The sequence below is a fragment of the Dermochelys coriacea genome, chromosome 12 (genome assembly GCF_009764565.3).
Source record: "Dermochelys coriacea isolate rDerCor1 chromosome 12, rDerCor1.pri.v4, whole genome shotgun sequence".
Taxonomy (NCBI): domain Eukaryota; kingdom Metazoa; phylum Chordata; order Testudines; family Dermochelyidae; genus Dermochelys; species Dermochelys coriacea.
The window spans coordinates 21,581,910-21,598,406 of record NC_050079.1 but is presented as its reverse complement, the minus strand read 5'-3'; the positions used below and the strand labels follow the sequence as shown (position 1 = coordinate 21,598,406).

The 16,497-nt window shown below is 39.6% G+C and overlaps 1 protein-coding gene across 6 annotated transcripts in view; it reads right to left on the bottom strand.

Moving 5' to 3' along the window:
* Positions 1 to 16,497, bottom strand: part of ZNF536 (zinc finger protein 536) — a 415,977-nt gene that overhangs the window by 223,697 nt on the left and 175,783 nt on the right. For all 6 annotated transcript variants that reach the window (XM_043494950.1, XM_043494953.1, XM_043494954.1 and 3 more), the window contains one exon: positions 1,530 to 3,701. In XM_043494950.1, the coding sequence (XP_043350885.1) occupies positions 1,530 to 3,699 (2,170 nt within the window). In that variant the 5' untranslated portion in view covers positions 3,700 to 3,701. The remainder of the gene's footprint in view (positions 1 to 1,529; positions 3,702 to 16,497) is intronic.

Genomic DNA, 16,497 nt, shown 5'->3' with positions numbered 1-16,497 from the left:
TATGAAATTAGCTCTTGCCTGTTACCCTTGTTCCTACATAGCTTTTTCTAATATGTCTCACCAGTAATAAATTGTAAACGAGGCTATGACTCTAAGAGTAGACAGTGTGTTTCATGGGTATTTAAACAACAACATTAAGTACTATAGGAATCTGTGGAATGTGGAGTGCAGATTTATGTGTCTTAACAATTTCTTTACTGGTTTGTAATAAGCCTACAAATTAACACTTTATTTTTATATTAATTTGGCCTTAGAAGTTGAGTATACTGGAGCATGACAAGAACAACAAAAATAAACTAGCATATACTTAATAACTGTAACAGTGAATTGCCTCCAATACTAAAATATTTATTGAAACTGGGGGAAAAAAACTAAAAAGAATTACCCTCAACAGCCTGCTACCAGATCTTTAACAGTGGGCAACATAATGCCTTAAGGTACCTCAAACTGTCTTTCATTTTCTAGACTTAATGGCTGATTGCAGAAATCAATGTTGCCATTAGTAACAGAGTATTTGTTATGGCATGATTTCCTCTGTTGTTAGCCTTGCAGAATGATTACAGTATTAGTGAGGTGCTTTCTTTATAAAGGGCTGAAGATATAACTTTCAATTTACTATCCATTAGTAAGTGGCATTGGAAATATAGATGAGGCCAGAAATCTTACCTGTTATTACTTGGAGATTTTATTTCAGCAGTCATAGGCTAGTAACTTTAAAAATTGTACCAGGAAGCTCAATATTTTATAGACATCTTCAATGAAATATTATCTGTTTTGCTATTTTATACACAGGAAGTTAACATGACATACAATGCAATTAAAATGTTTCAGTTCAATTTCTATTTTTCTTGTACTTTCAAATACACATGGAATAAATGGAAGGATGCATACATGTTAAAATAAGCATATAAATGAAAATTATGTCAAAAAAACTAATAATGGATTTTATTTTATTTTTGTTGTTGTTCTAGTCAGCACGGTGACCTGCTGGCAGTGCATATCTCAGCTTAATAACTGAGTTGTTTGGGAATTGGGACTAGGCTGTCTCTCTCAGGAGGGCTAGTGACCAATACAATATACCCCTTTGAGCTATAGCTTAAAGAAAGTAACTTGCTTCACCTTTCCACCTGGAGGCAATAGTAGGGTCTGGAAAAGAGAGAGAGCAGAGATATAACAGAGGAGCTTTAGAACCCCAGAGAAAGGGACTCCCCAAGTGACACCTTCATTGGCGAAAGCACAGACCTTGTACATTGCCACTTGTGGCATAGCTGAAGAGATAGCTGAAAGGCCCGGAAAAGTTTGACCATGGAAAATATCCACAGGTGAAATGAGAATTTGTTTAAAAAGTGTGAAGGGATTTTAAAAAAGAGAATCCAAAATACCATGCTCTAACACCACAGCCCTGCAAACTATTTGGGAACTGTAAGTAGAAATAACACTGGTAAATTGTATAAAGTACTAAATTATTGTCATTTAAACTATAGCATCTAATTTCTCAGTCAAAATTGGTGATGGATAAGTTAGCATACCTGAAGAGGAAGGTGAGGAAGGATGTGGACTGTCCTCTTGTGCACTCCCTGTCTGTGAGAGACCCCCACCTACTCCACTTTCTTCAGTAATGTTAGAGGACCCTGGTGTTGTCGACCTGCTGACAGACTGAGACTCTTGATCACTTCCAGACCCACGTCGCTCATCGAGGCTACTTTGAATTATCTCTTCTTCTGCTTTTCTGTCTCTCTTGTGTACCCTGGAGTGAACAACAACTTGGTGGTATGTTCTAAAAACCCTTCCACAGTCAGGACACTCAGTTGGCTTTTCTTTCACATTTCCATGACTTTGCATGTTATAATCAAGTCCCTGGTTCATACCATGTGACAAAAAATCTCGACTGCCTTCTAAAGGGTCTAGTTTGTTTGGCAAGTCTCTCTGATTGCCCATTTTAGTGCTGCGAACCAAATCAGCAGGCATTTTCTGCTTAGAGCCATCTGCTCCTACTAACACATACTCCCGCTTCTCCTTATCAAACATAACTCCAGCATTTGCCAAAGTGTCTTCATGGCTGCGCTGTATCTGCTGCTCTTTAGACAAAAAGCCATGTTCCATGGCCATTCCCCTCGCCATAAGCTGCCAGGCTTGATAGCTATTTACTGGATCCATCTCTGCAGCCTTGGCAGCAGCCTGTAACCTTTCTATACAGCTGGATTTCAGAGGAGGCACCAGATTGAGACAGCCCAATAAAGAATGTTTATCCCCTTCAGCAATACTATGGCTGATGCCAGAAATGGGTGAAAGGAGTTTCCCCAGAACTTCTCTCTCTTTCATGGGCAAATCTCCTTTGTTATAAATCTGATTTTGTTCACTTAAACTTGCTTTGTCTGGAGGAAGAAAGCCACTTTGCAAACATGATAGGTATCGTGAATACAAGTTTGCATGAGCTTCCTGTGACATACTGCTGATGGATACAGGAACTTCTGGATCATTAGGAGATTTGTTCTTTACGGATAATTTATTCAGATGGACTTTCATGTGATTTTTAAGAAACCAAGGCTCTTTGAAGCGCCTCCCACAAATCTGACAGCAGTGCTCAAAAGAATCTTTGTGCTTTCTCATGTGGCCTTTGAGGAACCAGGCTTGGCTAAATACTTGGCCACACACCTCACAGCGAAACTCATTGGTAGGTTGTTCTCCATTCCCATTGGATCCCTGGCCTTGAGCTGACTCTGCAGTGATGTGAGCTTTCTCCACGTGACTAATCAGCTCCTCCTCCTGGGAGGCAGCGAAATCACACAGAGTACATTTGTAAGGCTTGTGCAGGATCCTTATGTGTCTGTCCAGCTCTTCCCGCTTCTTAAACTTTCCTTTGCAAAATGTGCATCTGAACCCAGAAGTCTGAGCTACTACTTCTTCCTGGACACTGACAGGCTTTGGAGAGGGGACAGGGTTCAAAATATCAGGTGTGCTGTGATTAGCTGGCACAGACAAATTACAGTTTGCAAGAGGTGTTGGCTGTGAATGCTGCTGTGCTTTCACATCAGGTCGTGGCTGCAAAAGACTGCTTTTCATCTGCTTGTCTCGCAGAATCGCCCTCTCCTCCAGCTCATGTAAAAGCCTGTTTTCTTCTCGGACTCTTCCACGGCCTTTGCCAAGGTTTCCAAGTTTGTGAGTACGTAGGTGAATCTTCAGATTGCCTTTCTGAGCTGCTCTGTGGTCACAGTATGGACACTTAAATGGTTTCTCTCCAGTGTGAGTGCGCATGTGGAGTGATAGGATGCTATTAAACCGAAAGCGTTTCCCACAGAGGGGACATGGGTATTTTCTGTTCTTTCTGGCATCATCCTCGATATCACTCATCTGAGACATGATCCCAAGGTTTTGTCCATTTAAAAATTGTTGCAGATCCACTCTTCCATTCAAACTTGTGTCAACATCTCTATTGAGCTGGTTTGCTAACAGTGCCATCTGACTGCTGATTGGCTGATTTGCTATAGCCACGTGACTTTTGTCTTCTAGTGGTGCTGATGCCTTCTCCTCAGTATTCTGCCTGTTTTGGAGTTCTGGAAAGGCATGACTGAGCTGCGAAGTTATCTGATGCAGCTTCTGGCTCATTGAATATTGGCCATTAAGTATGGTACTGTTGAGATGGGTGTCAGCTTCTGATACAGCTGAAGAAACACCAAGGCACAAACTAGCTTCCTCCATCCCTGAAAATAAGGAGATAGTTTAGATTTGTACTACAAAATAGTTATAAGCAGTGAATCAACTATATCTGAGGACATAATATTTTCATTTTATGTTTAACCTACACATAATAATGCAAAGGAATTATAGTAGAAAACAATAAAAAGTATATTAAATGCTAATTATACTATACAGTTGTGATCATATTTGTTCTTAATTATATAATGCCTTCATTGTACTGTATGTTTACTGATTTAAATTATTAATTAGTATTTTGAAATAGCATGTTGCCAATTTCTATATCTAATTATTAAAGGGGCGGCATAAACTTTTCAATGTCTCCTGTTCCATTTCCTGTGAAACTGCACCTGTTTACATTTTCAATCTATAGAGAAAGAAATGTTATGCATCTCTCCCATTTCCATTTAAAAAAACACAAACAGAAAACAAAATATAACTTTTAGTTCTATTAACCATTTTCAATATATTCCACATTCCACAATGAGAAAGATAGTTTTATGATTTGATAAAAAAATGAAAGCATTATATTTACTGGTATACAATAAAACAAGATAATGTTTTTTGGAAAAAATAAAGTAAAGGACAAGCTTTAGAACAATAAAAGGGATTTTGCTTCAGTCAACAAAAAGTGCAGTAATATCTCATTAAGCTGATTAGTATGCTGCTTAGAAACAGTACTAGGTGCTGTAACACATGATTATAATCATAAAAATCCTTCAGTGTTTGCAAGTAAGCATTAACGAGGTATATTAAATTTTAAGGAGACTGCGACTAGCAGCTTTGTAAACCTCTGAGATTAAGATTTAACCCTTTTGTTACAAGACATTGTTTTTTGTCATTTTGAAACTGTGACCATCAAAAAATGCATAAATTATCTTCTGCTAAATCTTTTAATTCATTGTTGAGACTCTTTAGATTTCAGTTCTTAGAAAAACTTGTAAGTTTATAAAGAAATATCTCTGTCCTTTGATGGGTAATATATGTGATTTAAGGGACTCTGATTTGTTTTAAAGAGTTCTCATACAGAACTAGATAAAACCAATTAAAATCCAGGGAAGGTGCTATAGGAAGTATCAACAAATGTAAGTATTTTAATTACTTTCCCAATATACAGTAACGAGTACAAATAATAGCTTCAGTATGTGTATTGCAGAAAATTAGAACTCAAAGCTGTTTGTTAAACACAAGCACTCAGTGCTGGTCCGCATAATTGTCCATAATAATATTCTATTCTTGCCATGTTCTCTAGTCTATTCAGAAATAATGTACCTATAACATTCTATTTAAAATAAAAACTTTTACATTAATGACTTTTGAACAATAAGAAACTATAAGGTCAGATGGAAACAATGAAGATCTGTTTTATTTACCGATATAATCTGACCCTTTCTCTACCATAAAATTACTAAATTCCTTAACTTCTTACTGAATAGTTATTTAATTGATTTGACTTATTATTCATGTCTGGACACAGAAACTTACTCACCAGGCTTGCTGCAAAGGCAACATGTTTGGCCCAGGTGGAGACCAAACCTCACATTGCTTTACAATGGCCATTTGCCAGAAAATCTGAGGTCCAGATCTGGCAAATACTTAAGATGTTTGTAACTGTGCTCATGGGAGTAGTTCCATAGACTTCAATGGGACAACTCTTGTAAGCAAACTTATACATGTGCTTAAGTATTTGCAAGATCGGGGTCTAAGAGAAGCCTGGTTGGTGTCCATAGGGAAGTCTGTTTGGTTTTCCTTGACAGGATGACTGATGTTGAGATTAAGATTTTATAAGAGAAAAAGAAGAAATATACACTGACGTATATTAAAGATGAGCCTGAACCACAAAATTCATGTTTGTATCCAGATCAGAACTTTTCCAAAGTTCAGTAGTGTTCAGATCCAGGGATTGTATTTGGACCCATTTCTAACATTCAGCATTATTTATAAATAAACACACAGATTAGATTTCAGAGTAGCAGCCGTGTTAGTCTGTATTCGCAAAAAGAAAAGGAGTACTTGTGGCACCTTAGAGACTAACAAATTTATTAGAGCATAAGCTTTCGTGAGCTACAGCTCACTTCATCGGAAATGCATCCGATGAAGTGAGCTGTAGCTCACGAAAGCTTATGCTCTAATAAATTTGTTAGTCTCTAAGGTGCCACAAGTACTCCTTTTCTTTTTACAGATTAGATGTAGAAGTCTGCAATACACATAATACTTAGCACTTACTCTTTGTACAACAGTGTTTTATACATATATAAATTCACAACACCTCTGAGTTGGTTATAGGTAAGCCTCTCATAGATGAGGAAACAAATACAGAGCGATTCAAGTATCACTGAAGACTACATAGTAAATGAACGGAATTCCTGGCTGCCCTGCTGGGTTCAATCCACTAGATCGCAGGTACACAGAATTAGATACTTGTGAATGGGAGCAAATTTATTTATTGTTTGCTTTTCTGTTAAATTGACCCTACATCCCTTCTACCTCCTTCAAATAAGCTATTTTCTGTTTGAAATTTCTTGTGTTTGTTTCTAACTGGAGGTGATTTTCCCCCCCAGGTTAATCAGACAAGGCACCTTGGAGACATGAGAATTTGAAAATCCAGGAGATTTTTTTTTGAAGAATCCTCTTAGAATGTCATTTTTTCTAAAAACAGCTTGATATATACACTCCAAGTTTGCTTTATTCAGTTGACCTCAATGGGAATTGGTGCCCTTAAGTTTTTTCAGGGAGACTAGGTGGCTAATTTTAGCATTATCCCTTATCAAAGTTTGAAAACTCTGTCAGATCCCAGTGGTGTTTATTAATACTGATGGTTAACATTAAGTATCATTTCTAACCTACAGTTGTTGGACTTGGTTTTGTTTTATATTTGTTGAGGTTTATGCTATTTTGTAGTATTTATCTTCAAAGATGGACTTTAAAAAAAACCAACCAAACAAAAAACCTGGTAGCAGTTACAGTTGAAAAGTTGAAAGTTTCTCACTGATTTTTCTTAAAAAATTCAAGCTATTTTTGAAGTTCTCCCCACCAGCTGTCCAACCCATATCAACAGCACACCTTACTCTCTTTCTCCCTACTAAAAAACAAGCCCTTGTATTTCAAGGCCTGCTCCTGGTTGCTAATATGTTCATATACACACATTTCCCACCAGGGAGGGCATGATGCAAGTCTTGCAATGTTTGATAATTTTCTTAAAGCCCCAACTCCTGAAGTCAAGTAATTAGGTGAGAAACATAGCTTTCCAGCGGAAGTGTTGTTTATTTTTGGAGAAATATGTTTTTATCCCTCTTGGTCACAGAGACATGCTTGAAAACATGATTTATGTGCACCTAAAGGGTCAGAAAAGACATGGCTAATACAAAGAACATAAACCTTGTTACTGATTTAAAATGTCATACTTCTTAATTTTTAATTTCATGATTGTTTGAGACCTGACTCAGTATTTTTGAATGCTTGGGACTGGCAATACCTACAGGCATAGGTGAAATCTTTATTTCACCCTGTTTCTTACACAGATCCAAATTCCCAGAAGATCCCTGCCAAGAGTGCAAGCAGGACTACTTTACACGGGCCACAAAACCTGAGATAACAGAGGATCCCAGGAGAAGAGTAGAATTATATCTCCTGTGGAGGGCAGTAAATGCTGCTGCTCCCTTCACTGGAAAGATTTGGGCAGGAGGAGTAAAAAGCACCGCAGCCTAGATGCTTCTAGTAAATTTTCAGCTGGGGAGATGGAGGTGGGTAGCAGAGCAGCTGGAGAGGAACGAGAAGAGAGCCACTGAGTCACAACCCTTCACAACCTGGGATGGAGAGCCTAGAGCAGAGGGCCCAGTCCCCGGAGGTGCCGCAGGCTTCCTGCGCACTGAGGAAGTTCCTGCTGGAGCTGCCAAGCAGACCATATCCTGCGCTGCCCTCTCTAGCCAGTAACTCGATTTTAGGGCCAATCTGTCGATGACAGGAGATGCTCCAACACTCACACCATATTCAGCCCTACCCAAAGGAAAACACATTACAATTGGGTGCCCTCCCCACTTCCTGGGGAAGAGCAGCCAATCAGAGCTACTGCAGGAGACAGGCAGAATTCTTCCCTCCTCCCCTACCCTTGAACTGCTCTTGAGCATGACCTCATGAGGAGGTGTTGGGGTGGGAGCAGGAAGAGATCAGCTGCTCAAGGTGACCCTGTTCCCTCCTCACCCCTCCCCTCTTGTGATAACATGGGTCAGCTCCTCCCCGACCGCAGCCCTTCTTTATCCCTGCAACACCGTGCTTGGGAAGTGGGCAAGTGTGTGTGTGAGGAACAGAAGTGGGGCTAGGGGGTAGACTTGAGACAGGGGCTACAGGTGCTTGGTTAATGGCTAGACTAGGGGAGGGGCAGATGGGGGTCTGGAAGGGACACAGATTTAACTAATTAGAATTTTTGGGAGCAAGAGCTCCTGCAACAGGACCCAAATCACTTCAATCAATCAATCAGTGGATCTATCACTGGATCAATCCTCATGATATTTTGGGTCTTACCATTTTTAAACTTTTGGGTTTGGCAATACTGCTTTTTCCCTTCTGAAATATGAAGGAAAGGGCATGAAGGTAGTTTCATTTTTGTTTGGATTGAAAGGCTATGATCCTCTCCTCTCTAACTGCCTTATCTACTGGTTGCTTACCCCTCTTCAGGGATCCAGCTACTGTAACCTGATCGTGATGGTACACCTGACTAAAGCTGCATCAGTGCCCCTTGGCAGCTGTGCCTAGATGCGGTCACCACCTCTATAATTCCTATTTATCTCCCAACTCTCACCCCTGCCTCTGCACCTCATATTGCTGCAGGTGTAATCCTTTCAGTACCGCAGTGCAGACAGCACTTCTGCTCCTGCTTTTGAAGGTGTAACCTTTTCAGTGATTGCTGTCATGTGCCACTTCCTCACTCACTTCCCAGCAAGTATAATACCTTCATTTCCAAATTCATCGTCGACCTGCCATTCATACACAGTCTGAAGAGCACAGGAGGTCCCACCAACAGGGATCAAAGAGCTTAAAAAACACAACAAGCTTTCACTGCATATCAACATTTTAAAGTAGTTTCTAAACAAACACACAAATCAAACAAAAAAGGAAACTCCCAGGCAAAAATCTTATGAGATTTATTTTTAAAATGGTCTTTCAGGAAGAAAATATGTAGTTGAGGTTCAGCAAACAGCTTTAACTCTGACTCTTTGTCAACATCCTCCCTATCCACCAGAAATCCCGAGTACTACCTTAGAGATGTTTCCAATGCTCACCACAAACCCTTCTCTTACACTTCTTGTGCAACCTAGAACCTCTTCCTGTTTATCTGACCATTCACAGCAAAACACAGTAACATAGCCACCCACCTGCATGAACAGGTAGGAGAACTTGATGGGGTTGGCAGTGAAAGGGGGACAGTCCCAGCAGCAAGGGAGGGAGACACTTGCCAAGCGACAATAGGTAGCTCCTCCCCTGGGAGTCTCCGGTACTGCTTGGCCAGCCGGGGGTAGGGGTAATGATTGGCTGGCATTCCCTATTTAACCTGGCAGGGGGTCATGTGCAGCCTCCTTCATTTCCATTCCACAAGCCCACCCTACCCCACCCCCAAACTAGGAATGGGAACCAGGTCTGACAGATGCTGCAGGTCTAGCCAATCATCTGTTTATGGGGATCAGGAAGGAATTTTTTCTCCCATGGGCAAATTGGCAGAAGACCAAGACAGTTTTTGCCTTCCTCACCTCACCTTCAAGCCACAGTGGGATAAGCAATAACACGCTTAGTAGCTAACTGAAGTACTGGGGTATTACCTGTGGTTTATTCATCACAACTTGAGGGCAGTTTCCAGTGCCGTTAAGAGAATAGAATGAGTGGTTCCCAGAGATAAAAGACCTGGGATTTTAGTGATGGGCCTTGGGATAGGGTAAGATCTTGTGGCCTTCATGGGCTGAGGTCAGACCTTGTAGCCCTGCTGCACCTCTTGTCCCTCTTGTGGCGGGTGTGGTGGGAGAAAGAACCAAGTCCTGGGGAGGTAAGCAGAGGAGAGCCTACCCCACATTATCGTTTAAATGATAAGGAGCCCTGTAAATGTAGCGCTGGTTACAAGTTATATGATAAGGAGTCATGTAACCCCTGCACTGTAACTAATTAAAAGCCTGGTTTAGGAGAGTATAGGTGGTGGGTGGGTTAGCGCCCCTTCCCTACATTAAAATTTAATAAAAGGTGCTGCCTACCACTTATTTACATGCATGTGTCTGTCCTCATTTTGCTACTTGGTCCACATCAACTCAGCCTGTATCTATATGCAGTAGAGAAACAACACCCTCCTTCATCTATCATTCCACTCATTAGAGAACTCAAACAAATTCATCAATCTAGAAACTCCATTCTTCCTGCCTCATCCACTGTCCCCATAAACGACTAGAAATCAAGCCTCCAGAAACTGCCCTGTGCAGTTTTGTCCCATCTACACTACTCAAATTGGTCACTAAAGCCCAAGTCACAGGTAACTGGGGTTTCAGCTGAATGAAATGTATCATGAAAACTGTCTGCTTTCAACGAGAAACCTCAACTTTTCATTAAAAAAACCATAACATCATAATGTTCTGAAAATTTCAATTTGGAAATGTTGCTGTGGTGCCCCATGCCTCCATTCTCTTCTACAGCCTGGGATCTACAGCCAGACTACATCTGTTATGAAGCACTGGAGTAGCTCAGCAACAGAGGAGGCTGTGGAGCACCATGGGAAACGTAATCCAATGAGGGTGCTTGACTGATAGCGGGGAATGGAGGCATGAGGCACCTGAACCACAATTATGATGTGGCTAACCAAGGTATTAACCCACAGGTACTTTCCTACCAACACTACAAGAAGAAGGATTCTGGGTGGACTCCTCCTGAAGGTCAAAACAACAGACTGGACTTCTATATAGAGTGCTTCCGTCGACATGCACGGGCTGAAATTGTGGAAAAGCAGCATCACTTGCCCCATAACCTCAGCCGTGCAGAACACAATGCCATCCACAGCCTCAGAAACAACTCTGACATCATAATCAAAAAGGCTGACAAAGAAGGTGCTGTCGTCATCATGAATAGGTCGGAATATGAACAAGAGGCTACTAGGCAGCTCTCCAACACCACTTTCTACAAGCCATTACCCTCTGATCCCACTGAGAGTTACCAAAAGAAACTACAGCATTTACTCAAGAAACTCCCTGAAAAAGCACAAGAACAAATCCGCACAGACACACCCCTAGAACCCCGACCTGGGGTATTCTATCTGCTACCCAAGATCCATAAACCTGGAAATCCTGGATGCCCCATCATCTCAGACATTGGCACCCTGACAGCAGGATTGTCTGGCTATGTAGACTCCCTCCTCAGGCCCTACGCTACCAGCACTCCCAGCTATCTTCGAGACACCACTGACTTCCTGAGGAAACTACAATCCATCGGTGATCTTCCTAAAAACACCATCCTAGCCACTATGGATGTAGAAGCCCTCTACAGCAACATTCCACACAAAGATGGACTACAAGCCATCAGGAACAGTATCCCCGACAATGTCACGGCTAACCTGGTGGCTGAACTTTGTGACTTTGTCCTCACCCATAACTATTTCACATTTGGGGACAATGCATACCTTCAAATCAGCGGCACTGCGATGGGTACCCGCATGGCCCCACAGTATGCCAACATTTTTATGGCTGACTTAGAACAACGCTTCCTCAGCTCTCGTCCCCTAATGCCCCTACTCTACTTGTGCTACATTGATGACATCTTCATCATCTGGACCCATGGAAAAGAAACCCTTGAGGAATACCACCATGATTTCAACAATTTCCATCCCACCATCAACCTCAGCCTGGACCAGTCCACACAAGAGATCCCCTTCCTGGACACTACTAAACCGAACTAAAACCTCTCCAAAGCATTATCAAGGATCTACAAGCTATCCTGAAGGACAACTCATCACTCTCACAGATATTGGGAGACAGGCCAGTCCTTGCTTACAGACAGCCCCCCAACCTGAAGCAAATACTCATCAGCAACCACACACCACACAACAGAACCACTAACCCAGGAACCTATCCTTGCAACAAAGCCTGTTGCCAATTCTGTCCACATATCTATTCAGGGGACACCATCAAGGGCCTAATCACATCAGCCACACTATCAGAGGCTCGTTTACCTGCGCATCTACCAATGTGATATATGCCATCATGTGCCGGCAATGCCCCTCTGCCATGTACATTGGTCAAACTGGACAGTCTCTACGTAAAAGAATAAATGGACACAAATCAGACATCAAGAATTATAACATTCAAAAACCAGCCAGAGAACACTTCAATCTCTCCGGTCACACGATTACAGACCTGAGAGTGGCTATCCTTCAACAAAAAAACTTCAAAAACAGACTCCAACAAGAGACTGCTGAATTGGAATTAATTTGCAAACTGGATACAATTAACTTAGGCTTGAATAGAGACTGGCAGTGGATGGGTCATTACATAAAGTAAAACTGTTTCCCCATGTTATTTCTCCCCCACCCTACCCCCTACTGTTCGTCAGACATTCTTGTTAACTGCTGGAAATGGCCCACCTTGATTATCACCACAAAAGGTTTTCCTCCTTTCCCCCCCTCCTTCCTGCTGGTAATAGCTCATCTTAAGTGATCACTCTCCTTACAGTGTGTATGATAAATCCCATTGTTTCATGTTCTCTGTGTGTGTATATAAATCTCCCCACTGTATTTTCCACCGAATGCATCCAATGAAGTGAGCTGTAGCTCACGAAAGCTTATGCTCAAATAAATTTGTTAGTCTCTAAGGTGCCACAAGTACTCCTTTTCTTTTTTTCTGATGTGGCACTGTGGCTGCATTTCTGAATACACATTTTTATTTTTTATTTTGGGCTGGAATTTTTCAGTTTTCAATTTTTCACCAACCAGCTCAAATGGTAAATCATTGCCATTGCCATAAGATAAATTAGGTAAACTAGGAATGGAGACTGAGGATCAGAGTTGAGGCTGGTTGCTGAAATTCAAGTTTCCTGGCTTTCAAATGTCTGGGTTTTTTTTGTTTTTTTTTTTGTTTTTTTTTTTAATATACACTATTGCATCAGGCCCTATACACTGTGGGCCTGATCTTGCTCACATTAAAGTCATAGGAAGTTTTGCCATCAGCTGCAGCAGGAGCAGGATCAAGTCTCATGTTTTTTGAAGTTAGTTAATATATGTTTGCAAACTCTACTTTAGCTTAAAAATTAAAGATAAAAGTTTTGTTAAGAAATGTGTGAGCCTTTCCACTAATTTGTTTCAGCTTGGTATTTTCTTGGTTTTCTGAAACCAACAAATTTGGGAAGACTGACAAGGAAAGTTAATTCCTGTAATACTTACAGCCTAATTTTCCAAACCAAAAGTGTTTAGCTAAGCATCCAAATTTCTGAATTCTTCATAACCAAAATAATAATGGAATGCCAGACATTTTAAAATTCATCTATTGTAAAGTTTATGTTTATATATTATGTTTCCCCTTTTTGAATCTAATAGTCTTTGACTCTAATGTTCCAGTTGATTGATGATGAATTCTGGTATTGTCTTTGATGAAATCTTGTTTATTTACAAAGAATGTGTAAAGTCCTGCTTCTCCAAATGCAGGAAGAACCAAAACCATGGAATAGCTTCTTTGTGTACAGCCACAAACCTCTTTAGCCAGTAGCAGACCCAAAACTGCTCTCTTTCGCTTCCCCTGGGGTCACACTGTGTTTGCAGGCGCTGCTTGGATTTCTTCAGGCTGTTTCTGTCATTCTCTGGTTTTGTGTTCTCACACATACACACAAAATTGAGCCAAAAGCCCTTTCTTCTGTACAGTCCAAAACTCCTGAGTGGGTTCACATAATCCTTTTTTCTTCGGTGGAGGCTTGTGATTAATTTATCCTTCGAGTTATGTATCTGAAGGGTATATTCACACTCATCAATCTGAGTAAGGTTTAAACTCAGACCATGATGAGGATAAAAATGTTAGACAAAGAGACTCAATACTTCTTTTAGCATGAGATTTTCCATTCCAACCATAAGTTAATACTAAGAATGCTTAACTACAGGAACAAAAATTAAGAAAGTCAAACTTAGTAACATTTTTTACTTCTATGTAAATGATTTTGTAATACTTAGAGCTCTCGCCTATCCTTCCAATTTAGCAATGCATATAGCATGTTGGCAAACTGACCATTACCCAGTATTGTAATTCTGCAAGGACTTGGCCCCACTCATCCTAAAAGGAATGTCACGTCCTGTCTATATATAAAGGTAGATTAAATGAAAGTGAGTCCCCTAGTCCTGGATGCTGAATTCTCACCATGTTGTATGTCAGAGAACAACTGATTTTCCAGCATATGTTGCAATAGATCCCATATATGACAAACCTGATTATCTAGCTAATGAAAATGTGAGATGATGGGAGTTTTCTACTTGAGCTGTACAATTTCCTATTTCCATGCTGAGGGTACTCACAGTTTATGAAACCCACCCTGGATACATGCATTATCAAAATACTCTCTCTCATCTTTCATACAAAGGTACAGTAAGCCATTCAATTGCCTTTGATGGTGCTAATATCTATTTTGATCTCGCTCACATTTTTGCCCTCCAAAGTTTATTCCATGATATTAATAACTAAAATTCTGACTTTAACCATTTCAATTGAGTACACAGATTATATTTAAAGTATTTGAAATGGATTACTGGAATTTAAAACAATGATGACACCAGAAATGCTTGCCACCACAATACACAATAATTTAACATGAAAAGCCTGGTTTTCTTCTGCTGGAATCAAAACCTCTCCATCCCCTAGATAATAAATAGTTTTAAAAATATATAGCTTTAGTCTTTGAAAACAGAATGAACCAAGTTCAGCCATCAGTTCATTCCTATTGTACGGTGAACCACTACAGCATTCCCATTTTCACTATACTAGAGAAAATTGCCATTTTAAAAATTTTGCTGGGATGTTGTTATATCTCAGATAATGCTAGCTAAAAGATTCACAAAGCAAAGTAATGGATTATCAGCTCACATATTTAAATGTAATGCTCTTTCAGGCCCTGATCCTGTAAGCACTTACATATGTGTAAAAGTTCTCCCAACTATATAAGCATTTTTAGGATTTAGTCCTCAGAATTTATTTCTCCCACTAGAAATATTCTTGTAAGCGTATCTTATACTTATGGTCAATTGACAAATTCTAAATAGTCAGCTATAGATTGTTTTGATTCTAAGTGACTCGTAAACAAGTATCACTGAGGAAACTTTACAGAATACACACTGAATTTGTATTAAATATTGTTCTTACTGTGGTAGCTGAAACTGTTTAACTACGGCTGTTATAAGCATAATACACTCCTGTTAAGAAATAGAGAACACCAGACTACTGAACCTTTTCAGGGTCATTAAACAGCTGTAAACATTATTACAAAAATAAACCAGAGATTTCATGCTTACATTTTAGCCCAGAGCTGGATGTGCTGAGCAAGTACATTTTTTTCATCTTTTACAATCAACGCTGGTGACATTTGGGCATCCAAACAAATTACATCACAAATATTACTGAGGGTGGGTAGGATACTGAATGGTTTATTTGCCAGATGATTAATACATAAACAGTAGGGCAGTGTGGTTGACCTATTCTTCTTTGACTGATTTGTAGGCAATACTAAAAGACATAGCTGGAAATAGTTAAATCTTAACAGAAATGTATGTGGCAGGGTGTTCATTTATATTTTAAAGCATCATTACACTGCTATCCAATCTGATAGAACACAAAAAACACTAAGACAGGTTCTGCTCTCATTTATACCCATTTAAAACTTCATGCACTTCAGTGTAGTTATTCCAGATTTACACTGGTGTGAGAATCTGGCCCTGGGTGTATACATTTTTTTCTAATGTAATTAGATTTAAGAAATATGGGGGCAAGGGTGTATTCTTGCAAAATGCAAAGAAAACATTGATTTTCCACATAGGTTAGTTTTACTTACTTTTATGGAAATGTTATTAAAATCCATTTGAGTAATGCAGTGATTGCGCAACTAGGTCATGAAGTTTGAGAACAGAGAATAATCTGCAAATTTATTGGGATTGATACCAATCTTCCAATACTAAACAATCAATAATATAATGAAAACATATGACAAAACTATAGGCTAGATTTTATAGCACTCATTAACCAAACTCTTCACTGAGTTCAGTTGGTGTTCTGCTTTAAAAATTATGTTACAATATGACCCTATGCTTTCAGGGTAATTTCCATATATTAGAGAGTAGATACAATAAGGGGTTTCCAAAAGTTACCTTCAAAATTATATTCATTAACAAAACCAGAAAGAACGTCTATGAGGCTACATATTTTTTTTTCCATTCTGAATTGGGAAGACCATTTAATTTCTAAAATACTAGAGGCTACTTTCCAACTTGTGAGGCATTTTGAACCTTAACCGACAAGTGAAGGATTATGAAACGATCTTGATTGTAGTTTATAAACTACAGTGATTTATAAGACATTGAGAGAAGAGGAGAGGCATTTATAAATCTGATTCTCACATTACAATAGAAAAATGAGAAGAATGCAGAAAGTTGTTTAATTTATTGTTACTTTACTTGTGACTTAGCAAAATCTCCTTTTCTCACGAATTTATTCTATTTTATTGTGTGTATATTTTAAAAGGTAGGCTCCAAACACAAGAAAGATAAATAATTGGTGCTGAAAGTTCAGTAACTCAAAAACATTTTTCAGAAAT